At 30.5% G+C, this 26,668-nt stretch overlaps 4 protein-coding genes across 4 annotated transcripts in view; 2 read left to right on the top strand and 2 right to left on the bottom strand.

Moving 5' to 3' along the window:
- Window positions 1-346, top strand: part of LOC106759250 — a 2,070-nt gene extending 1,724 nt beyond the window's left edge. Inside the window, exon 2 of the mRNA XM_022779904.1 lies at window positions 1-346. This exon is cut by the window's left edge and continues 1 nt beyond it. Coding sequence (XP_022635625.1) covers window positions 1-346 — 346 coding nt within the window.
- A 613-nt stretch (window positions 347-959) lies between these two features.
- On the bottom strand, window positions 960-1,829 carry LOC106759242. Its single transcript, XM_014642322.2, has one exon. The coding sequence runs from the start codon at window positions 1,624-1,626 to the stop codon at window positions 1,060-1,062; it is 567 nt and encodes a 188-aa protein (XP_014497808.2). The 5' UTR covers window positions 1,627-1,829; the 3' UTR covers window positions 960-1,059.
- Window positions 1,830-14,031: 12,202 nt separating this feature from the next.
- Window positions 14,032-16,037, top strand: LOC106768243 (U-box domain-containing protein 26-like). The gene has a single exon (XM_014653269.2). The coding sequence runs from the start codon at window positions 14,629-14,631 to the stop codon at window positions 15,799-15,801; it is 1,173 nt and encodes a 390-aa protein (XP_014508755.1). The 5' UTR covers window positions 14,032-14,628; the 3' UTR covers window positions 15,802-16,037.
- A 7,301-nt stretch (window positions 16,038-23,338) lies between these two features.
- Window positions 23,339-26,361, bottom strand: LOC106765467. Its single transcript, XM_014650108.2, has 3 exons — window positions 25,789-26,361; window positions 23,881-24,019; window positions 23,339-23,796 (listed from the first exon to the last, which is right to left on the bottom strand). The coding sequence occupies exons 1-3, from the start codon at window positions 26,158-26,160 to the stop codon at window positions 23,612-23,614; spliced, it is 696 nt and encodes a 231-aa protein (XP_014505594.1). The 5' UTR covers window positions 26,161-26,361; the 3' UTR covers window positions 23,339-23,611.
- Between the last annotated feature and the right edge of the window lie 307 nt (window positions 26,362-26,668).

Here is a 26,668-nt window from a genome sequence, read left to right as displayed (position 1 = left end):
TGGGGTTGTAGTTTGCCATGTAGAAGGGGTATTTGGGGTGGTAGTTTGCCATGTAGAAGGTGTATTAGGGGTTGTAGTAGGCCATGTAGAAGGTGTGTTTGGGGTTGTAGTTGGCCACGTAGAAGGTGTATTTGGGGTTGTAGTTTGCCATGTAGAAGGTGTGTTTGGGGTTGCAGGTTGCCAATTGGAAGGGGTACCTTCTGGTGCTTGGGCATTGATTGTGGCTAGCGGACGGCTGAGGCTAGCTAAAACCAGTACCCAGAACACCACAGCCATTGTTGAAGATGGTTTGGAAGTGAAAATTAGGTTATTATTTATAGGCATTAAAAGGTTGAGACGTAAATGACATAGTGCATGCAAGAGGAGATGTAGCCTTCACAGTGGAAAAGGCATAGGATGTTTTGACATGCATTTATGGACCTTGGAAATCATAAACTCTTTTGGATTTTAGTGGCCATGGTTGGAAGCTAATGAGAATACAATTTTACCTATTATACCTACATACAACCTGTATGTAAGTAGGGCGTCATAAGCTTACGTTAAAATCTGATGAACCCACATACCAATGTGATTGAGATGTTTTTTCTTTCCCTCAAGTTTTATCAAAAGGTAAGGCTTAAGCTTTGCCCCAAAAGAAACCAGCTAAACTGGATGATAGGGAGTGAGCAACCTCAGTTCACAGCAATGAAAAATCCTACTCACTTACTTTGCTTTTATATTATGTTAATTGTTACAATAAAAAAAAATTGCTCAGATATCAGATTAACTTTGTTTTTGGAGACGTATCGCAGTCAAATATGAAAACAAACGAGATGAAAAGAACTGTCTAAGCTAAATTTAGATTTCAGATTAAATTATGTAGTTTATGTTTGAAGCAGGCTTTGCGCAATCAAACTGTATATTTATAGATATTATATCAAACAAAATACATCATACACACTGATAAACAATAACAAAGTATATATCTGCCATATATTGTTGGCTTAATTTTCGAACTACCATTATATTATGCTCATGCTCAAAGACGTTAATTTCCTTGCTTCTGGCACGTAACCAGGTTTATGCATTATGGCTGCTGAATTTAAACAATTCGGATGGAAGATCAAAGTAGGAACTTATGGAGTTATCTCCTTCGTTTTCATGCACTCTGACTTGTGAAACCAGGCAACTACGTTCAAACTTCTCCAAAGAGGTTGGCTTTGATAATGATAGCACAGGGTTCACTGCATGCATTTGGGTTTCTCTTTTTCTTGCTTTAAACGGCTTTGTTTTTCCAAACCCTGGAAGAGGCATGCAAAGTGCACTGCATTTGAATCCCTCTTCCCTAACCTTATCACTTTTTGGAATTTCTTGTAGCTTATAGTTGTAGGTCATGTTTCTGACCTCATTTGATGATGGTTCAAGGCTCTTAGTTTCTTCCTTCCTTGACAAAGCTCCATGCGATGAGTTGGTTGAATTTGGATGATTAATTGCCAAGAATTTGAAGGAAGGTTGAAGTAAAGGTAGAGTGTACAAACCAGAAGCATTTGAAGGTGTGACAGAAGGTTTTCTCAGTGGCAATGGATGAACAATCTGCTTCTCTTTTTGTAAACTCTTCTTGATAAAGCTTTTGGGATTATCCATCATGTGATGAACTTTTTCAAATTACAGTTGTGGTTTCTTCACGTTTTACAATATTGTAGACACTCCAAAAATCTTGATATCGTGGCTATACCATTTTGAGAACTTTGCGATCATTGCCACACCTTATGCATAGTTTGCAAAGCCTGCTTCACCTGTTGCATAATTTGTTTTGTGAAATATAGGAATCATGTATCAGAAACTTTTAAGCACCATCTGCAGTTGTACAGCATTGTGACTACTGTTAAGTTATTTATACATAAAAATAAAAGTAGGACATTGACTTTATTTCTTATAGAATTAGTTGACTTCCATGGCCATAAACAATTGATAAACCTGTTGAAGATTCCAGTTTTCCCTGCCGGCATTTATATTTTTGAAATTGTGATTGTGAAATATAACGTGCATGCACGAAATATAAAAAAAAAAAAAATCTATTGAATTGAAAGTATACAATCTAAGATTAATCAATAATGTATTAGCAAAATAATTAAGAGTTAAACCTTAAACAAAATTGAACCAACTACTTCCGATTAACATGTTTTATACTTGATATAGAAACTGATAGACTCACGATCCAAGATTGGGATTTGACTAATTGCTAATTTTCTCTATATATGTGAGAAGAAAAAGAAGCTATTAATTATTGTGTAAAGAAATTAATTGGGTTAAAGATTTTCACAAATGATATCGACCCCATGATGCTATATAAATTTTCCTAGTTAAAAATTAATGGTAAATTCCTTTAATTAACTCATTAGTTGACTTTTTTTTAATCATATTACGTTAATTGGAATACACCTCAGGTATTCCATAGTATTATTAACAATATTGGATCAATAATGTTGGATGTCCACGAAAATCATCAAATGCACTTCTGCAGGCCAGGTTTGACTTTCATTAAGAAATTTTTTTAAACAGCAGCTATAGTTAATCTGTAATTTTAGAGAAGGGTTATGTTCATTTTTATTTTAAATATTTTTACTTGTAAATGTAAAAGAGTTTGCTATTGTATACTTTAAAATAATATATTTTAAGCATTAAGTAATTAGTCAATAATATTAATGTGAAAAGGTAGTATTAATATATACATATTTTAAGCAGATTTGTTTTTGTGATTGAACATATACATTAGACTCAATAAATTAATTACTTGCAATAGTTAAAATGGAAGTTTTCAACACTTTACAAATTTAGCATGCTATATTAATTTATGATGTTATGTTTATCTAAATATTCACTTAATTTTTTTCATTAGTTTTAAATTTAACAAGTTTTGTTAATATTTCTTTACTAAAAGTAATATGAGAATTCATGGATTGGATTGGCTTAGATTTAAGATATCAAATTTATATATATATATATATATATATATATATATATATATATATATATATATATATATATATATAATATGTTATTAAATTGATTTGATTTATTTGGATTTTGAAGAATTTTATGGTTAATCCAGGCTGACCCATTTGATTAATATTAGATTTCTTTGGTTAATATCATTGTGTTATAATTAAACAAATTATATTATAGCATGGCAGCAGGTTTATCACCTAGAAAAGTTAGTGTTTCAGGATGTTCAATGGCTTCATCTATTTATTTCACAGAACTAGTATCGTTAATAGAGCAGTATGCGCCCAAATTCACCTTTCGAATTAACTGGCAGTGATCTCAGACCTCTTCCAATCGCATAGCGACTAAATTCATTATGCGAATCACCCAAACAAAGAGAGACACTCTTAGGTTACTCGCGTAGCGCACTCATTCGTTGTGTGAATGACCAAACAGAGAACACGTCTTTGTGAGGACTTGCTATGTGAGACCATTCACATAACGAGTCTGCAGAACGCAAATTCTGCAAAATTATGCAACTCACACATCCTTTTACCATTTCTAGTCATTTTCCCCAACTTCTAACACCCCTAGATTGTGTTTTATATTTAATTAAACTTATCTAAGTGATTCCAAACATCCCTAATATCAATCCAAAGTGTTTAAGACTCAATTCGCACTCTAAAACACCAAGTTTGACAACTTAAGGACCCAAATTCAATTCAACCATTTGGCACCTATTTTTTGCCCAGTTTGGTGACTCTAACAAGTCACAAATAACCTCCCTATGTTGTCCCAACAGACTACCAAAGCCCTAGACCCCTAACTTTTCAATTCACTATCTCACTTCCCCCAAAATAACTTAAAACACTGTCAATTCACTATGCTTTCTATCTAAACAATGTTGTAAAAAATTTCACACCCGAATCACTCCCAACCTGATCAATTTCAGTAAATTAAACTCATTCATTCAGTTCACAACATGACAACACAGTTCACAGATTGCCCATTTCAACACATACAACACAATATACTAAAAAACGTAAAATACAACTCCAAACAGCACACCAATTCAGAATTCAATGTACATACACCTCATGAAACCAATTTAAGGAAGTATTCTAGCTCCGCTTATCTCAAGACTTCACAGCCTAGCTCAAAGACTCACCTCAATGGTACCTTGAGTTGCGAGGAACCTAGACAGCACCCTACAAACCACCAATTGGTGATCAAGAACAGCTCTTAGAGCTAGAATTTGATAGGAAATGCAAGAGAGGAAGTACAAGACACATGCAACCAGCAGGAGTTGCATGGTTTAGGTCCAAAACAATGGAGAAAAACGAAGAACAGCTTACCAGTTAAAATGAAGAAATTGATCGGTCAGTTGTGGAGTCCTCTACGCCGTGGACGTCTGGGTACCTCCTGATTGTTGAACAAACAACTCAGTGAGGAGAAGTGATAGAGAGAAGGCAGAAAATTTTTGAAGAACAAATTTCTAGAGAGATAAAGTGATTACGATAATGAACTAGGATGTTTTGTAAAATCTACTTATATTGTCTGTGTGTTTTAATATCACCTGGTAGCATTAGTGTAATAAACATATCTACTCTTTTTTACTTTATTTTTCAAGTTCTCACATCTTAATACTTTGATTTTGTTATTTTAAGAAAAGAAATCAAATTAATTTATTTTATTATATTATAATAAATATATAAAATAAATTAAAAGAATAAACCATTTTTAAGTCAGACAACATACTAATTTATGAATTTGTGATGAGTTGAACACAAACATTAGGCCACTAGGGACAACACCAACCCTCAACACCACAAGCATTAGACCAAGATCATCACCACGTCACCAATATCGCAAGCAAGAGACCATAATTGCCACCTCCACAACACCATCGTGACCATGAAAGCAACATACCCACCACCATCAATAGTAATAACAACCTACACACAATTCAAAAGAAAAAAAAACATACGACGTAAAGTATCTTTTTCTGCATATTTTCTCACTTATAAATGGGTTGGATGCGAATATTGTTAAGAAGTGGGTTTTAAGTTAACTCAAGTTTATGAAACTGATTTATAAGGTGAGGTTTTGCACTCACTTATTTAAATTGATTTTTATCTCTAGTCGATGCGGAACTTCCAATAGACCCAACAAACATCAAATTTTGTTAGGATATGCTATAACACATGACTCTAATATTATGTTAAGAAGTGAATTTTAAGTTTAACCCAACCTGACAAAATCAACTTATAAAATAAGGTTTGCACCCACTTATTTACTTTAAATTGGTCTTAACTTAGTCGATGTAGATAATTCAACAATTACAGATCATATTACTCGTATTCACGAATATCCATTACCAACAAAAAAAAAAATTAAAATTGATTTTATTTTGCATAAGATTAAATTTAATTTATATTTTATTGGACTAAATTTAATTAAAATTTAAAATTTATTTATATTTCAATATGTTTATATTTTATGTAATTTTATTGAAATTTTATTTTAAAAGTATATAAATTATTGTTTTTAAATATATATATATATATATATATATATATATATATATATATATATATATATATGTGTGTGTGTGTGTGTGGATATCCTCAAATTTTAAAAAATCCACAAATAATTTTTAAATGGTATCCAAATAAAAGTGAAATAGACAATAAGTTAAATTTTTATTCATATATCATACAGTCAATTATAAATCCATTATAATCTGTAACCATAACTCCTATATATATTTTTATTATAATACAAAACTTAGAAACAACATATCACTACAATTATAAGCTAACGAAAATACAATTTTTGTTTCTCAAAAAATCACATATGTTACATCACAACGTCCATCCATGTAGTGAGCACACAAAATAAAGAGATTTTAAAATTGAAAAATAAAGGAAAATTTATTTAAAAACTAATTTTATATTGAATTAAAATTAAACTATTCTCTTTCATTTTTTATTTAATAGTCTCCAAAAAAAAGAATGGATAAGTTAAAGAGAAAAGATGAAACTTTAGAAAAATATTCCTACATAAAGGAACAATGAAATATTTTATTATGTATGATCTTATAATTTTTAATAAAATATTCATTCACTAGTACAATGAAGGGAAACGACCGTGATTGTTTTTTACTATACGTCGCGGTTTATGAATCGTAACATATTCAGCCGCAGTAAAAAGTCAGGGACTTTAGGCTGCGGTTGGAACTGCGGTTAAAAAAGAAGGAATAGACCGCGGTTCCTACTGCAACCGCGACCAAAACTCCTTTTTTTAAAAAAAAAAATCTAGTACTATAGGCTGCGGTTGGAACCGCGGTAAAAAGCCAGGTATAGACCGCGGTTCCTACCACAACTGCGGCCAAAAGTCTATTTTAAAAAAAAAAATAAAAAACGTCACACATTCTACCACGGTTGTGGTAACAACCGCGACATATTCTCCTGCTTTTTTTTAAAATGGCAGGTCTGTTTTGTGATATCCACTACCACAAAAACAGATATCAGACAATCACAATGCACACATATTGAACAAATTCAACACAATAATCAATGTTTACATCACATAATTAATGTACAAAGTCTAATAACTATAAATAAACATGTTTAAATTATTATAAATCTAATAACTAAGAACTATTATATAATCTAACTAAATATTTTGCAGCAGCTTTCCTCATGAATGATAGTGGCTTCTTAGGAACTGGTGTAGTAGTCTTGAATCTCTGCACAAGACAATTGATATTAATTAGTGTACATGAATTCCAAATTTTGGACAAAATAAAAAATTGTTAGATTTAAATATTACTGTTTCCCAGCCTCTTGTGATATGAGAACGAATAATATGGGTCATCCAATACATTACATAGTATCTGCACTCATATGGCCCACTTTATCTGTTACACTACAATATATCATCACAGTTGCAAATAGTTAGTGAAAAACATTAAAACAAAACAACTATAAGAAAGTATGGCTTTAACATATGTCAAACCTTGAGAGAAATCCAAGCAATCTTTCTACTGTTAGCAATTGATCTCCCAATCATCATCATACTTGTTGGAATAGAACTATATATAAAAAAAGGTTTTAGCATTCATTTATATAACAAAGAAAGTCCAAAGATTTAGGTTCTTACCAATCAACTGTTTGTCTGAGATGTGTGGGAGGAGGCCTTTGCAATGAGCAAAACCACAAAGCATAGCTCTCCTATATAGAAATAACAAGAAGTTGTCAATGGCCCCTGAAATTCATAATAACTTCACTATTATATATTAAAATCACATATGGAACTTTATTATGTTAACAAAGTTCACTTACATGGATATATAAGGCAAAAAATATATTTTTCTTGCCGCTTGCAAAACTTCTTATGAGATTTGTGTTGATGTGATCAAAATCATTTGATTCATGAATGAATTGGGGATCAATGAATCCATAATCATCAGAACGCCCCAAGTTGTTACCGATCCCAGACATATACCTGAAATCAAAANTTAACTTTGATATAAGGATACTTGATATATAAATGAATTTTATATATAAATAATTGCTCATGGACTTACATCATCCATAGCTGAATAATTGAAATATTCAACTCTTGTGTTCCCGACGCAAGCTCTCTGACATCTTGGCTATGAAGGTATAATGGACCTCAGAGGCTCTCCCAAATACATTAGCATCATATTCAACCTCCAAAGGCTTATCTTCAAGGATGTCAACAAGTAGATCAATGAACCAAAAGGATCATCCTCAGATAGAGGAATCTTCTCCTATGCTTGCATCTATTGTTACATGGAAAAATAAGATAAGTTTTGACATTAATAACATGTAAACATTTTTAATTGAGAAGTGTAAAGTAGAATTCCATACCGGGGGGTCAGAAACTGAACCAACCAAATGTTTAGGCCAAGCGATAAAAGACTGGAAAGCATGTTCCACAGTGAAAATCTCATATGTGGGCAAAGGAACTTCGGCATCTGGTATGATCATTTCGTCTATTGAGACCTTCACCTCATCCTCTGATAGCTCCATATCATGAACACAGTCGCGGCCTATTCCCCTGCAATTTATTCCAGGAGCTGACTGATGGGGGAATGTCAGAAGGTTGCAGAGGAACAGGCCGCGGTTGCTCAATGAACTGTGGCCTATTCCCCTGCAACCTTCCGACATTCCCCGTCGCGTCAGAAAAACAATAAATTGACAGGGGAATAGGTCGTGGTTCCTTACAGAACTGTGGCCTATTCCCTTGTCAATTTATTGTTTTTCTGACGTGGTGTCAAAGACAGAAAGTTGACTGGGACATAGGCCACGTTCCCCATGAACCGCGGCCTATAAATTCGATTTATTTTCAAAATTGTCACCGCATAGTATTATGTTGCGGTTTCTGGTAAACCGTGACATAATATGCATTGTAATTAGTAATTATAGTTACAAATTACAAATTCTTACTTGCATCACGAAATATTATATGTAAAAAATACACAATTATTATTTTCTTAGAAGATATTCCTATTACACATTAATTACTTACAAATATTTATACTTCATCTAGTAAAAGTTAAAGAGAAAAAGTAAAAAAAAAAAAAAAAAAAAAAAAAAAAATACTGGTAATAAAAATATTCTTTTACTTATATTAATGATTTTCTTTATTGTTTATTAATTATTAATATTTTATTTATTTTTACTATTAAAATAAAAAAAATCATATTATAAAACATTTTGCATTTCTGCACTATTTTTGAAGAAAAAAATATTTATCATTTCTACATTTTCTTTCTGAAGTCCTTTATAATTCTTCCATTTCTCATCCTTTCATAGTTCCCTTTCTTTCATCTTGGCATCCAAACTAAATAAGTAATGAGGCTACTTTAATTTTCTAACCCTATTCTCGTGATAGATAGTTCTTAATAAATTAGTTGCCGGAAAATGCGGTAAAATTATCATATTTTCTATTCTTTGATTTTGTGGACCCTGCCTTTTATATTTTTATAAAATTGATTCACTGTTGTGTTTTATTGCGTACGTATACATCGTGTTCAATTTAGGTTTATAAATAATTAATTTTTATTTTTTTAAGTTACAAAAAAGAAAATATATTTTATTAAATAGGTGAACTTTTCAAAAGGATAACTTATTTTTGATAATGGTAAATTATGTAAAAGTAACAGAGTCTAGAAGGCTTTTGAGGAGACAATAGTCCACAAAAAAATCATTGTGCAGTCACTGGTATAAATATCGAATTATTGGATGGAAAAGGAATATATAATTCAAATTTCAAAACTAGATATTTTATGTGTTTCTAGAAGTTCAAAATGTTTGAATGTCTTTATCATGTTCCAAACATTTGATATTTTATGTGATTTTTTTTTTTTTTGGATTTATTATCAGTCAGACTATTATGCAAAAAAGAATGAAGTGAAAATCAAACACTCTTCCTAAGCAAGAATAAAAAATGGACAAGGAATTATCTAAATTAAAATTTAGATAATAGTGTAAATTAAATTCAAATTGATAGTAAGAGTGGTTTAAAATGTAACGCGATATAAGTAAATTAAGGAAAAAGATGCAAAAATGTATTATTATAAATATAATATAAATATAGATGTACTTTATTTATATATATATATATATATATATATATATATATATATTTCAAAAGTATTTTACATCTATTTATATAACTTATACATATATTATCATCTTAAATATATTCAAATTTCAATAAATGCGTTTTAGTACCATTTTTACTCTTGATAAAAAAAATCATATATAGAGAATAATAAATTATTCTTTATCTCTCTGTTTTGAGTACGAAAGCTTTTATTTAAGCAAAAACTATCACTCAAACAAAAAAAAAAACTAAAAACTAAAAAAGAAAAACAAAATAAAACTCTTAAGACTAAGTTTTATATCTTTGTTTTATTTTTCCTTAACCGAAAATTGAACAAAACTAAATTACAGATAAAGGACCTACAAAAAATGTAAAACATGATCTACAATGCATAAAATTAATCTAAAATAGTTCACAATCTTTTAATCAAAATACAAACATCGTTACACACATATTGTATAGTTCATAACATCAATAATTATTTTATAGTTGAAAAGAATAGCTCAAATTCCAATTAATTAGTCAAAGTTCAAAATTAAGATAAAAAAAACCAACATACTAATCTATTCAAATTTTTGCTATATGGACCAATCTACTTATGTCTATCAGTTGATTAATCACATAAACAAGTCAACTTTAGAAATAAATCGTGCAACTGGATCAACCAAACAGTCTTTACAACGATTGCGACTAATCAACTCAAAGAACTATTCTTCTTGATTAGCAAGATAAAAACACACTTAGACAATATTGGGTTGTGATTAGGTCTACACTAATCAAAGGCTCATTTAGAAATCTATAAATAGAAAGATAAGGTAAAGAAGTAAGTAATTGCGATTATTGAACATTTAAGACTTGATTGTTAACCTAAGACTAACTTGAATCACAATGTCTATACTAAGTGAAAACTAAAAGCAAGATTAAATTGTGAAAGTATGTCTCAACCCTGACTAATATTAAGGAAAAAAGTCAAGAAAATCAACACTATTATTCTTAAACAATTTCTAGAAATTAAGCTTTCTTTTCACATTATTACGGATATGAAAATGATGGAAAAAATTATATTCAATTGTAGCCTTTTCCTATTAAAAATAGGATTGACCATGAATTCAAAAAATATGATTTAATAAACCATATGATTTTTCCAATCTAAATAAAGTAGGTTTTCCATGAAGAAGATTTGTCTAAGCATGTTCTATTCGATACGGGTAGGAGAAGAACCGGACTCGATTTTCTTAAAAAATTAGAAAAATCATAACCAAGTTAAGATGATATGGCTCAATTTTCTCTGTGTTTTTGCACTAAAGATCTTATCATTTTCGAAATAACTAGATTTTGCATTTCAATTCAAAAACCCTTGTGTAAGAAAAAGACACAACAAAAATACCTACTTATATAAAAGTGTTTTCAGTCTTATATTCTAAATTGTCTTTTAAAATATTGATGTTGATAAGATTAAGAAAGAAGTAGGTATAATTTTGTCTTAACCTGCACCTCACCTTCTTCTTCCTGCACTTCCAAATTTACCCATTTGTCCTTCGTTTAATAAAGTCAAAGCATAATTAATGATTATTTAATTATGTCCTAACCACTAACAATGTTCCTAACTACCAACTACCTTGTCTGAGTATAAACCCTGCACCCACTTTGTGGTTCCCAGTATTCACACAAGCACCCCCTTCGTGGTTCCCAGCACTCAGACTACCATTTCCTTCATTTTACTGTTTGATTACACTAGCATTTCCTTCATTTCACTAGTTGAGAGGGTATACATTGGTTGAAGATCTGATCACTAGTGGTGATCTGTGGTGGTGGTGATACTTGCTGGTGGGAGGAGGAAGAAGAAGAGAGAGCTCGGTCCAAGTTAGATTTTTAATAAACGAGTTAACCGTCGTTCGTGGTGCGGTTAATCAATGTCGTCGTTCGAACGACGTTTGTTCATTGTCGTCGTTCGTGTTGTGGCTTCCCCCAACTGCACTTCATGTTGCGGTTTATTGGGGTCACATTTCGTGTTGCGATTGATTGTGTTTCTGCTGTGCACTTGATTTTAATATATTTTTTTATACGTATTATGTTGTATGTTGTGTATTACGACGTTCCCTTTAGTGGTAATTAGTTTGCAGTAGTTGCCAGTGCTTAGTTATTTATGGATACCCAGTCATAGTCTTTAACGCATGTAAGGTTAGGGTTCGGCCTCGAGTTAGGATTCTTGAGACTGTGTCTATGAAAGCTGTAAAAGAAAATAAGAATAGACTTTAACTCACTTAGAATGGTTAAAATGAGAAGGAAAAAAAAAAAAGAGAGAAAGAAAAAGCAATGGTGAAGGGATTCATGATTCAGGATTATGAGATCGGGTGTTGCTCTGATGGGAAAAATTGATTTTAGTATAATATATTTCATAATTTATATTTAATAAGAAATAATAAATTTTAAAATTAATAATAGTATATTAAAAAAATAAATAAAATAACAAAAGTATTATTTATTATAATACTTAAATAAATACAAATAAAAAAATATAATATGTAACAAAAAGAAATTTACGAATAGGGATAATAATAATTATTTAATAAATAAATAATTTAATAAAATTTCTAAATTCATAAATAAAAATAAAAAATTGACTAAAATTATATACATAAGAAATAATAGAAAAAAATATTTAACAAACAAATAAACCAATGTAAGAAAATATAGTTTACTTATAAGAAAAATTATTTAGTTCAATAAATTAATTAATACTTAATCTAAATTAATAAATAAAAATAAAAACATTGAATAAAATTACATTACTAATAAATTTAAAAAAACAACAATTTTAAACAAATTTAGCAAACAAAAAAAATTAAAAATTTAATCCGAAAATAATAATTAAACATAAAAAATAGACGCAAACAAAAACCAACCGCAATGCCATTTGCGGTTCCAGCGCACCCCCAAAACCAGTCTGTCGTTCGTACTGTGGCAGGAGTTAACCGTTGTGTCATTTGCTGTTCCAGCACATCCCCAAAACCAATCCGCCCTTCGTACTACGGCAGGCATTAACCCTAGTGTCATTTGCGGTTAACCCTCCCCTCCCAGATCCCATGCACACAGTTCATATACACGCATTTCATACACATAATGGTTCATATACACAGGAAATGCGACCATAGACCAAGCAACAAAACATGATTCTCACACCCACAACATCAACAAGATCTACTACGAAAAATGACTAAACTGGACGCCAAAAAAACTTGATACACGATCTCTCTGAGGAGAAGAACTGTTATCCAGCTATGCTAACAGCACACTTCACAAACACGAACGCCAACAGAGAGAGCAGCTACACTTTAAAAAATTGGTAAAAAAATTGGTTAGAGGGGAGGAGAGGAAGACAATCAAAGGGGAGTGAGAAAGAAAAAAGAGGTGTAGGGTTTGTTTTGGTCTGAGATGCGACAAACTAATAACTTTTTATAAAACCAATGAATAGGTTGAGAGAAGTAAACTTATAAAAATTAGAGATACAGTGAAAATTAAAGTAAAACTGGAAGATGCAGGACGAGATGTATAGGAAGAAACACTCTAAAAATAGTGTTTTAGGTGTCTTAACCCAAACTTTTTATTGTCTTTCTTTATTCATAATTTTATTCTATAGTATTGTTTCTTATCATAATTGTTTAGTCCGGTCAACGTTCCTTTATCATATTATTTGTCTTATTATTATTATTATTTTGATTATTTTTTAACAAGTTGAAAATTTTAAAAAACAGAAACTAAAAAATATTTCTTTTTTGTTTCTTATTGTGAATACACTTCAAATACATGGTCATATTTTTCTTTACCTAATCTATCATCATATTTATTAGTATAATTACTCTATTCATACAAAGTTTTTATATGCAGTAATACATACAAAAATCATGAGGAGCGTATTTTTTATTTAATTACTAAATTTTAATTTGAAATCACGTGCGAGATGACATATTGACCATTAAGCAGTGCATAATTATTTAAAATAAAACCCTAAGGATGAAATGAAGCATACTGATTACTGAGTAATGTCTTGCAAATAACCAGTGTAACTGTGATATCTTCTCCAACAATATGACAAAACCAAAAAACATCAGAAAAAGGTTTGTTTTTGTTTGTTTTCCAATTTTAACACACTTAAATTTTTCATTCATTTAACATTATCCTTATTTACCTTTTATTTTTTTTAAAAAAAAATTACAAAATTATATACTTTTTAAATTATTTTACTCTTATATTGTGTCAAACGAATCATGATATTATTACTCTTTCCATTATTTCAAACAAGAGGACTGTGCACCATAAAAGCATGAAAACAGGAAAGGCAGAATTTTCTTCCATTAGGTGGTGACGAAGGTGGATTCAAACTTCAAAGGTATTAACATATTTTTGACTCTTGGTTGTCCAGTTTGACTGGACAAAAGCGAAAGAGTGTTTTGGTTTGACTGAATTGATAAAGAAGATGCCTGGGCTGGGGACCATTCTCACCATTATTCTATAATATCAGTTCCTATTCCACTTTCTTTCTCTAAATATTCTATATTTTGGCCACACTCTCTGTGCCTGTTCCTTTCTGTTTTTGCCATCAATTTTTTGTACTTTTCTGCTTTCCCTTTTGTCCCATCCTCTCCCACTACTCTTTTCTGCTGCCAATCTGGAATTAATCTCACTCCTCAACTATGCAACTTTTTTTCCATCACTTCCTTCCACTCTATGCAATCTTGTTTGCTCATCTCTCACTTCTCACTTCTCATTTATAATGCAAACTCCACTTCCACCCTTCTTGCATATAATTCTTTCTTCTTCTTCTCTCTTACTCTCAAGGCTTTAGAACCTAAAAGAGGAAATATAAAAAGTTTCCCACTTTCTGACACCATCTTTGTGTCTGCTTTAGAATGAATGAAACATCATATTTGAGAATCCACTTTGATATTGTTTTTGTCTCTTTGAAGTTTCACTGGAGACAAACTCTACTTCTTCTTTGTTCTTGAGAATCTTCAGTTTCTTTCCATGAACGAGTCTAAAAACACCATTCCTCTCCTATTCAGATGCCCCATAAGTTTAGACTTGTTGGAAGATCCTGTAACCTTGTGCACAGGCCAAACCTATGACAGGTCAAACATAGAAAAATGGCTTGCTGCTGGTAACCTCACTTGTCCGGTCACAATGCAAAAGCTTCACGATCCATCCATTGTTCCCAACCACACTCTTCGCCACTTGATCGATCACTGGCTTCAACTGGGTCCCTTATTCGACCCTGCCAACCCTGAAACTTCAACTATTGAATCCTTAGCTTATCTCAAGCGTACCCTTGAATCCCATGAAAGCAGCTTAGAAACCAAGCTCCAAGCACTCACCAAAATCAGTCTCTTATCTGATGAGTATTGCTCCTTTAACAAATCATGCTTCCTCCAATTGAACTTCTTACCACTGCTTCTTGAACTAGTTTTTGGAACTCGAGTATCAATAGATCACATGAACTTCATAGAGCTGGCACTTTGTTGCATTCAGAAATTGCTGCCACTTGGTAGTTTGGAGCCTCTAAATATGATCAAAGATGGGTCTAAATTAGCCATGTTTGTGCTACTAATTGAAAAGGGTACTAACTCAGTAAAGACTAGTTTGTGCCGTGTTATAGAGTCAGCATCTTGGTCATCTGAGACAGAAGATTTGTGCTATATTCTTGGAAATTCTCCCAAACTAGTAGAGGAGATTGTTGAAGTTGTTAACCAAAATTATGAAGTTTCTGGGGATGCAATTAAAGCGATGTCAGCACTGTGTTCGTTGCAATCCAATAGAGAGAGTTTGGTAAGAGGAAGAGCAATAGAAGGTATCATGAGATACATCTCATCAGAAAGAAGAGAGCTGACCCCACTGGCAGTGAGAACAGTTGAGAAACTTATGGGGCTTGAAAGTGCTAAAGTTGCATTGGTTAACCACCCTAATGGTGTTCGGACATTGGTTGATATGGTTTTCAAGGTATCTGATCAAGAATGCAGTGAGAGTGCTGTTGAGGTGCTTTTAGTTGTTTGTGGTGAATTTGAGCGTGCAAGAGAGACAGCCATTGAAAGTGGAGTTTTGACTAGGTTGTTGTTGCTCATGCAGAGTCAGAGTAGTAACACAACAAAATCAAAGGCAAGAATGCTACTCAAATTGCTAAGATCAGAGCCAAAGAACAATTAGATTGTCAATAATAATGTTAATAATACAAGTATATTTGTGATCAACTGATCATAATGTTCATGAAGACTAAAAAGTGTATATGTAAGTGTTTCATACATGAATTTATGAATTTCTGGTCTCCTTGTTCCCTGTGGTTGTAATCTTTTTGAATAATATGGGAATAGTTGAATCCATCAGGAGTTCAAAAGTCAGTTTTGTCCTCATTGTTGCCCACTCACCCACTCACGACACAAGCATAAATTAAATACCATTCAATCTTTGAATCTACTTCCTCCACCATCATGAGTGTAAAACAAATCTCACTAAATATATTTTTGAAATATTATATATATATATATATATATATATATATATATATATATATAAAATATTTGATGAGAACAAATATATAAAGATAATTACTGTAAAAATATTGAAATTATTAATGAGCAAAATTCATAGATAATTATGAATATTTGTTAACAAATTAAAATTATGAAGGGTCTATTAAGGCAAAAAATGTGTTGATAAAAAATTTGTTAATAAATTTTATTGATACTCATAAATTTGTTAGTAATTATCTACTGAAAAATTGTATTATATTTGTCGATAAATTTTATTACAAATCAATCGATAATTATATGTTGATAATTACATACGGAAAAAAATTATTAGTAATTATTCATTAAAAAAATTAATAGATAATTATTTGTCAGTAAATATTATTTTGTTTCAATCATCACTACAATTGTCTCTTTCTCTTTCCTATTTCTTCTAGTGCCTCAATCTGTGTGGTGTTGAGTTGTTAAGAGTGACAACCAATGTGTCTCAACTCTTAGGTAGAGAAGTAAGGAGTAAAAGTTTGTAACTCATCGTCAATCTTCATATTTGTTTTCATTAATTAATTCGCAATATCTTTGAAGGTGTTTAGATGCTCAATCATATTTTGGCCATAAGAGTATTCTAATTTTACTAATCATATGATAAAATGAGCTTTGTTTATAGGAGTTTTCTTTTGAATCATAGATTCAAGTTTCGTCCACAACTCATATGCATTGGTATAAGTCGGCACATCCTCAAACAAGTTGTTATCGATATATTTTTGAATCATAGCAAAATCTTTACTGTGACACCTGGACACTGACGAGGACGGGGAGTGATCGCCGGTGCAAGAGGCATGGTGCAGAGGGCACGGACAAGGAGCGGCTCCTGGAGGCTTCCAGTGGAAGGGGTACATGGACGAATCGAACATACACCGGAATGAGAGGGATCTAGAGACTGTATAGGTATGAGACTATACGGTTGAAGGATAGCTTAAAGGAATTGATTTGGCTACTCATATCACCAAAATGCATTTGCTTTTCGGTAGCCTAACCCATAAGAACTCCATGGTTAAGTGTGCTTAGCCTGGAGAAATTCTGGGATGGGTGACCTTCCGGTAAGTTTTTGTTGGAAGTCCCACATCGACTAAAGATAAGGCCAATATATAATATATAAGTGGGGTGCAGACCTCACCTTACAAGCCGGTTTTGTGGGGTTGAGTTAGGCCTAGAACCCACTTCTAACAGTTTTCTCGGAAAGTGTGCGAGTGAGGACAAAGCACACTGGAATATATTGCCGAGGCGATTCAGAATCTCTCAATCTTTTTCAATCTTGAATGTTCCTTCCATCTTGAATTGTAGAGGATAATGACTTTTCAAACTAATTGTTTTAATACCACTATGGAGAAATAGCGGTACATATTCCTCCCTCTATGAATGCAAAATGAGTATAATATGGAAGTGAATAAGATAAAAGAGTAAAGAAGAATATGACACCAAAATTTTTATTTGGAAAACTCTCTCAAGAAAAACCATGGGACTTTGCTTAGTACAAAGATCCCTATATTATAAAAGGAGGATTACAAAGTATTTTTCTCAATCTCCGAGGATCTTTATATGAATCTCACCCTCTCTCTATGAAACTCTCTCTTTCTCTCACGGAAATATAAAAAACTCTCTAACTCTCTTATTATATCTTCACTTAGAAGTGAATGATCAAGTATTCAACGATTCCCTTATTTATAGGAAAAAAATATGTATCTTTTCCAAAAAAATGTTTAATGAAGGTTAATAAATTTCCTCAATTCTAATGAGTTCTAGAAAAACCCAAAAGATATATATTCATATCCCAATATCAAATATTAGTTCCAAGACTTTGAAATCTTCATCTTTTTTTTTTTTTTCATGACTTGAGAACCACAATTGAGAACCATTTTTATAAGAATTTTTCTATACCTAAAAGTATTGTTATATAACTATTTTGAACGTCATTTTGATATTTCTTTAGTAACCATTGAGAAACACGTTGGTGCATTTTAATTTAATTTAGATGAGAAAAACAAAGGCATCAACTAGACATGCGCACCTCAAATAATGAATTTGAGGAGATTCTTCTATAGGATAAAAAATGAAAAGGATGTGAGTGTAATGTTACCTAAACAAGGTCCAAATATGGTTGTCACTTTCAAAATCTTTGGCAAAGTTAGGAAACACGTTCATACATTTTAATTTAATTTCAATGAGAAGACAAATGCATCAAACTCACATGAACACCTCACATGATGACTTTAAGTTAAGGGAAATAATTTCCTAATATACCATATTAGAGAATGCATTCATATGCAAAGACGAAAAGGCCGAGAGTTTATATTAATTAAATACAAGATGTCCAAACATGACACTTTTGCGATTTCTTCCACAAAGATTGGAAACATATTACATTTTAATTAATTTCAATAAAAAAAAAGTAAAATATCAAAGAAATATATGCACCTCAGATGAATAGAGGTGTGCTTGTTATAATATTATAACATTTTTTATAGATAAATTTCAAGACGTAAAACTTTGTTATATAGATAAATTTCACCTTTTGAAATTGATCTATAAATAGTTATGACCTATATAAAAAAAATGTTAATAATTTGTTTTTAATATATTCTTTTACAAATTTGTTAAAAGTATATATAATTACAAATTACTTTCAATATTATTGAAGTTTTTTTCTTTGCTTTAATATTTATAGAAAGCTTCATTAAAGTGAGTCCACATGAATACGTCATGTGGATATTTTTTGCTAAAACAGTCAGTCACGTAACAAATTACGCCGTGTAGTGTGATACGATGTCGTTGACTAATTATTTTTCTTGTCTCTTATTTAATAATAAAAATGCTCGGGTGTTTTTGGAAAGAACAATCTTTTGCTGTTCACACCTCTACTTCTGACGAAACTCATCCTTAACCGTATTTTTTAGCCCAAACAAATTGAAAATAATTTCGTATAACCACCACCCATGCTTCTATTCTCACCCCCTCATCGACCTAAATAATTTATCACACTATACTTAATTCCAAGACAAATCCACACACATACAATTTAATAATTAATAATATTAAATTAAGTCTAGATTTTCCATTCCTATTTTGTTAACTCATCAAGCTTATTAAATAAAAATGGCTAATTTTTTTTTCTAAATCTATATTTTCCATAATGTATATTTACGACTTAAGCTATGGCCTTAGAAAACGAATTAAACAAGATTGAATGTAATTTGTAAATTCTATTATAAACTAATCCTCGATTCGATTTTGTTTTTTATGCTCTATTTTGTGAATTTGAAATTAAATTGTAATGAAGAAATGTTATTCGATTAATTTAAATCAGATCTTTCAATATAGTTCTTAGACTTAAATGAAACAAAAGAAAAAAAAAAGAATCATCTAAATTTATAAATATTAAAAATATCTTTGGATCAATAATATATTGGATGAGGAATGAATATACATAAAGTTTTTAAGATTGAGTTTAACGTGAGGCTTGCGTGGTGTGAAGTTGTCGTAGACGTGTCTTCTTCAAACACGCAAGCATAATGAACAACTGAAATCATAGTCAAATCTATGAAAGTCAGATGATGTAATAACCCTTTGTCCCTAATCTGCTGAATCTGCTTCATTGTATCTCTTACACACATCACTTTCAAAACCAACTTCCCAACCACATACACTAACTTTAAAACCTCTACAGTTTGCTGCTAAGTTTATTTCCTGTTATTTCTTTATTCGGCCTATGAAATATATTAATATTTTATATTAAAAGAACTCTTGATATACATAATAGTTTCTTGTAACAAACTAATAATTTAAGTATACTTTTCTTCTTCAATTGATTCTAAAAATATTATCTTCACGAACTAAAGATCAAAATATTTTAAAATATTAAAATTAATATATATATTAAATATCAATATATTTTGAAGAAAATAGCCATCCATCAAACTCTGATATTTGTGAACCATCTCACGACATCAAATGGTTCGGAAATTCCGCACCAATTCCTTTACCATGTCTTTTTTTTTTTTCCTGCATGATTAGCACCACGTAGATAATGATGCTAGATTTATATTTATCATTCTATTAGCATTAAATATTTTTCCCATATGTATATTATTCGTTTTTTATTATTTATTTTATTATTTTGGTTTTAGGCTCGATTAGTAATTAAATTTTTATATTTATGATTTTCATTCTTTTGGTCTTTATATTATTATTTTTCCTTAATTGAGTTTTTACTTTTTTTAATTTAATTGAGTCTTTATTTTTATAAAAAAAAAATTAATGTGGCTCATTAAATTAATGCATGTAATCTAGAAATGTTATATGTCAAAATGTAAGTTTGTTAGGTATTAAAATCTCTAAGTGTGTCGTGTGATACAAACTTGTCTAGAATTGTTTTACATAAAACGTCTATAAATGACTTTCTAAGTTTCCTGTCAAATCTCAATGTTCAACCTTAAGTGAAAATTACCATACTGGAGATAAGAATAGAAAGAATTTCTAGTGAAGCAGTGAAATGTGTAAAGATTAAAAAGAATACCAAGAATGAAAGCACTATGCGAGACTAACGCTTGGCCCCGAAAAAGAAAAGTTCTAGAAACAAATGAGATCAAATACCTTAGTAGTTACAACCATAAATGATGGATACTAGACAGTGTGCATATCAACTTGTGTAGTGTTGTAAGTAATGCATTGAGTATCCTACCTGGGGAATATGTTTGAAAAATGAAATCAAAGGAATTAATTTAGCCTGCACAAGAGTGAAGCATGTGGTTTAATACGGATTTTTCCGTATGTAAATTATATACGGATTTTTTCGTATGTAAATTACATACGGATTTTTCCGTATGTAAATTACATACGGATTTTTTCGTATATAATTACATACGGATTTTTTCATATGTAAATTATATACTGATTTATCCGTATATAATTTATATACGTTAGCTACGACTCTTTTACATATGGATTTTAGTCCGTATATAACATTATTTTATATACGGATTTTGGTAATTATATACAGATTTTGGCTGTATGTAATTATAATTTTTCAAACAAAATATTTCACTAAAGTTTGACATGTTGTGAATCCTCTTGAAAAGAGAGAAATGCTATTGAGTAGGCAAACACTTTAATTTAACAAAAGTGACTATATTGAATCTTTTTATAAAAATAGTTAAAAAAACAAATATTAAAATTAAAACAAATCATATAAAACTCTTATTTTAAATGTATTTATCATAAAATTGGTTTAATTAGTTATTTGGTCATTTTTTTGTCTAAAAATGTCAAGTTGGAGCTTTAGTTTTTTTAATCTCAATTTGATTTTGATTCTTGAAAATTGATGTAATTTGATCCTAATTTGTGAAAAATAAATGCAATTTGGTCATTTCCATCAAATTTCTTGAAATTGATCAAATATTTTTCTTCAAAATTGAAATCATTAATAAGAATGATTTATTTTTGTTGGTGTAATTAACATAATCATAGTGTTAATGTTGATGAAAAACTATTTATCCGGTCAAAAAATTTAATGCAAAAAACAAAATTTTATCAAATTTTTCATAAATTACAATCAAATTGTATCAACTTTTCTACTTGTAAAAAAATTGAAGGACAAACTTGATTTTGATCCAAAAACATGAACCAAATAATTAATTAAACTTAACAAATTTTACTATTCTACTCTCACTAAAAATTACATTATAGTAAACCTCTCGTCGTTAGAATATATGATATCATAGTAAGATAACATATATTACTTAAAAAAAATCCTAATATTATCAAAAGAAAATTGTTTATATTACGTGAATTAAAATAAAAAAATATTATATTACGTAAACTAAAATGATAAAATAAAGCAATTGTATGAATTATTTATATCTCTTAATATAAAATTATTTCCAAAATTAATATTTACTATTTTTGTGATATTTATGAAATATAAAGCATTTTATAAACAAAAATATTTTTAGAAATAAAGAATTTGTAAATTTTTTATTTTATACCTTACATTGATTAAGAATATTTTTGTTAATTAAATTAATTCAATATTATCAATTTTATAAAAGAAAAAAATGAATATTTATTTTTAAATTATCTTAAATCAATAATTAAAACGGCGTCCAAATTTAACGTGATTTTTTTAAACTAAAAACATTACAAAAAAAAGTTAAAAGTATATATATATATATATATATATATATATATATATATATATATATAATTTCAAAACTATATCAATAATACCTAATCATAACTCTAAAAATATCCTTGTTTAAATATCTACATAAAAAATAATTTAGAAGTTGTAGCTTTTTATTTTTGTGAAATCAAGAACACTAAACAAATTTAAGTAACACTATCATTTTTAATCAATATGAAATTACATATAAAATTTAAGGACATGGTTCTTATGAGTATTAGAGAAGAGAGTTTAAAGTTGATGAAGAATGATAGCTACATTTTGAATTAAATTTTAAGGGTTATAAGTAGAAAAGTAAATTATTTTATTCTTTAATTTTCTAAAATATCAAATTCTTTAATTTTCTCTTCTCTTTAATTTTTTTTTTTTTTGTAAAGATCTTCTTTCTTTTTTTCTTAGTCTAGAAGCTTGGGGATAGCTAATGGTAGATCTAATTCAACTAGAAAAAACTTTGTTTGGGATAAGTTTTTCTATTCTCTTATAACTTTAAGATCTCTTTTCATCTTTTTGTAGTATGTCGAAGGGTTGATTACATGTATAATCCGACTAGAAATGATGAATCCTTGTTAGTTTGAATTAGCAGTGATATGTTTGTGTCATATTTGGTTTCTTAAGAACAAAGTAAAGTTTCTATAAGCATCATCATTCTCTTTTTTTCTTAAGAGCAAATTCATTAAAGAGTATGACATTTCTAGACAAAGGAAGTTAACATTGGAATTTGAATTACATTATGAGAGTAGAACAAAATTTAATAGAAAAGTTAGACAACATTTGAACTTAAATGTTGATGATCTTGTTATTGTTCAAATTTGTTTGAAATTTTGCTTTATAGTAGTGCTTTGAGAATGTTTGCTGATAGAATATGTTATTGAATCTAATTTGATTTGATATTAGTATCAAAACCTTTATATTATTATTGAAGCATGCACTTGAAATATTAAAGAAATGTAATGATCATAATCATTATCTAAGAATTCTAACATATTAAATAATGTCTCATCCTTGTCATTAGATGATAGCTTCTGAATTAGAAACAATGTAAAAAATCTTGGGAAATACCTTTCTGTGCTGTATTGTAGGAAGCAGTGAAAGGATTTATATCAGTGTTCATTTACATTTCAGAACCAAAAGAGTTAAAATTGGAAAAATTAAACAAATAAGCAAAGTTACATATTTGAAGTCATAAACTGATGAAGGCTTTTATATAGTTGGCGCTTAGTATGGGTTAACCAAAACGTATCAATATTGTGAGGTCTTAAGACAGTGTGATGAAGTGCTGCAGAGAACTGATCAAACTTGGAGGCCAGTGCTTTGTGTCTCTAACATATGAAATGTCTGTAAAATGGGGATCAAGAAGAGTTGCAATGGCAAACTGGTTTTCAGCAAGCAAGGCGGCGTGTTTATCTGCATATAAGGCTGCCGCAAGAGCTGCATGTATTTCTGCAGAGGGATGTAGGATTAGAGAAAAGTGACAGTTTTCCATTTGTAGCATGACCATGAAGTGCAAAAATTCTACGAATATACCTGGATATCCTTTTAGAGATATTGAAACGTCCTCCATCTCTGCAATTGCTTCTTCTCTGTCACCAACTTCATACAGGGCCAATGCTCTTCCTACCCTTGCATACTCTGAGAATGCCAAGTCTTTGTAGCTTTCAACAACCTGAAAATAACAGGCTGGGAAGTATGTTAAGAAACATGACAGTTCAAGGGAGAAGAATATAATTGAGAGAATTATGAAATTGTATTATTTGGAATGCATAGGGGGAGTTTATACTAATAAGCCAACAATGCTAATCGTCCTCTATCTCCACTAACTATATTTCTAATAATGTATATCAGATTACAGCGTATGAGAATAAACTTGTTGAAACTTAGAATGTGATTTGTGATGCCACGAAATAGCCCAGGTTGAGGCAACAGATATAAATTAGCTGAATGAAGTAGCAAGGTAGATGAGTTGATGATACGCAATAACTTAAACTTGGAATGTTAATGAGGTCTTGAAATAAAGAGAAATCTGAGGGTGTCATTAAGTGAGCTTCTATGAAATTGATTGGAGTCCTTCACTCCGTCAAGCCTGTGCAAAACACACTTTTACCAGATTTAGTAGGTGATGGAAGAAGGTACGGCAAACCTCCCATCAACATAACAATACTGCATTTGTTTCAAACTAAACTCTTCTAATTTCCAATTCTGGGTATGAATTTTGCACAATACTCAATCTATTATAAGTACTTCATAAAATTGAGATTGTGTGGTACATTTGCCTTGCTTCTTCCAATTCGATATCCTTCCTGTTTTCTGTACCAACATTAAAATTTGAATCTGTCAGGAGTATAGTGAAACCTCATGATGCCTACACAGTGCAACGGTCATGTTTCAAAAGCCACTGCGTAGCATGGCCTAGAGTGGCAGATCAAATATAATATAACTATGAAGCTATGACCAATTCTTTACTTCTCTATACTCCGTATAAATAAATATGGCTGGCTGGCATATTCAGTTTCCAAATTGAACCTAGAATAACCCAATCATATAAATATTTGCCTTGCCTTCCATTTCCAGTGTGTACGTGAAAGTAATCTCATCTATTATTTCACTCTTCAAATTTACAAATATGGAGTTGTCATTCATAGAATGTGACAAAGTGACCTATTTACATTTCATGGAAATGATGTGGTAAGTTGTAACTGAGACTACATCAATCATCTAATGATCAATGTCACTGCTACGCTAACTAAACAACATGATCATACATAGATAAACAATCAACAGAGTTGAACAATAAGAGGATAATTTTTAACTTTAAAAAAAAAGTATTTGTTGTTGGTATTACCATTACTAGCTGCCAAACTTTACTGGAGATACCCTGATTTTTCGTTGAAATAGTTTATTTCTCAATTAAGGTTTTGATCAGCCAAGACAGATACAATTCAATCTTGCTGATCAAATAAAAAAGATGCAACTCAATCTTAAAGGGAACACACATTTCAGGGGAATCTCAATAAAGAACAGGAGCAGTCCTATCATCATCCATCAGGGAATTTTATGGAAAGCCTGAGATCATCTTCAGACTCATCACTACTCTGTTGGTTCCTAGTTTTTTCAAAGAGTAAATAGTCTGTACACAGTGCTATTAATCAGAGGTCGTAATGCATAATAAATTTATTGATTTTTTCTTTAAAAGTCGTAACACCACAATATTGTTTCTGATAATGTATAGAAATTAAATAGTTTTCAAAATGTTATTTGTTTATATCCCTTCTTAGTGTGTAAGACAATAATAAAAAAAAGTAAAAAAAAAATACTCAAATAAATAACTTTTATTGAATACAGATTAAATCTGAAGACGAACCCTAACCCATATAATATTACGAGTAGATTGGAAATGAAAGAACAAAACGTAGCTAAATAAGTGCACTTGGTTACCTGAGAAAAGTAACCAAGAGCAGCAGTAAAGTCTCCCTGAGCCTGCAATTCCCTCCCTTTCTCCAACAAATCCACTGCTTGAGAGACTCTCTGTGAAACTAAAGCACTTGCTTCTCTTTCAGCAGCACTCAGAGGGTCATACATTGTGGCAGCGTATGAGGAAGAAGACCCATGTTGAAATTTATCAATTGCACCGTTACCATCACCAAAGCTGGGAACGGGAAGGAGAACGAAACTAGACAAGGGAAGAGAGAAGAGGAACAAACGCCTGTTTGGAAGTTGAAGAACTCTGGTCTGAGAATTATAGATTCTGGTTTTGGGGTTCCGCAGAGGAAGATAGGAAATGGGTGCTCTGCTGCATGCACCCGCCATAGTTGTTTTTTGAGTTAGGAACCAAAATAAGGAATCTCCGAAACCATAACTGAAGTGAATTATGCGTATGAGATCAGATATTTTGGACTCCTTATCAAATAAATATTCAATGGTTAAGAAACGATTCAATCTTGTATTTTACAACTTGGTGCGCCATTTCATTTTACATGTATTTCATTTACTCTATCAATATACTGCTTTCTTAACAGTTTATAAATATATTTTTTCGTACCTATAAATAGCTAAATTCATTATGATCGTAAATTTTTATCCGGGGCTTTAATTCAAGGCAAAGAATCAGACCATTGAGTGACATAATCTATGGAATTGAGATTTATTTGTAAGTATTAATTGTGACTCCCTTTCAGTCTGCAATAATAGTATTAATATAAGTATTAAGTGAGAAGAACTATGTAAAATTATATATTTTCCGTTCAATTACAAATTACAGTATAAAATAAATTTGATAGCTTTTATAATGATTAATTTTAAAAGTATAAATTGGCAG

Source organism: Vigna radiata, chromosome 1, assembly GCF_000741045.1.
Source record: "Vigna radiata var. radiata cultivar VC1973A chromosome 1, Vradiata_ver6, whole genome shotgun sequence".
In the NCBI taxonomy this organism is placed as follows: domain Eukaryota; kingdom Viridiplantae; phylum Streptophyta; class Magnoliopsida; order Fabales; family Fabaceae; genus Vigna; species Vigna radiata.
The sequence above is the reverse complement of the archived record's forward strand: the minus strand, read 5'-3'. Positions and strand labels throughout refer to the sequence as shown.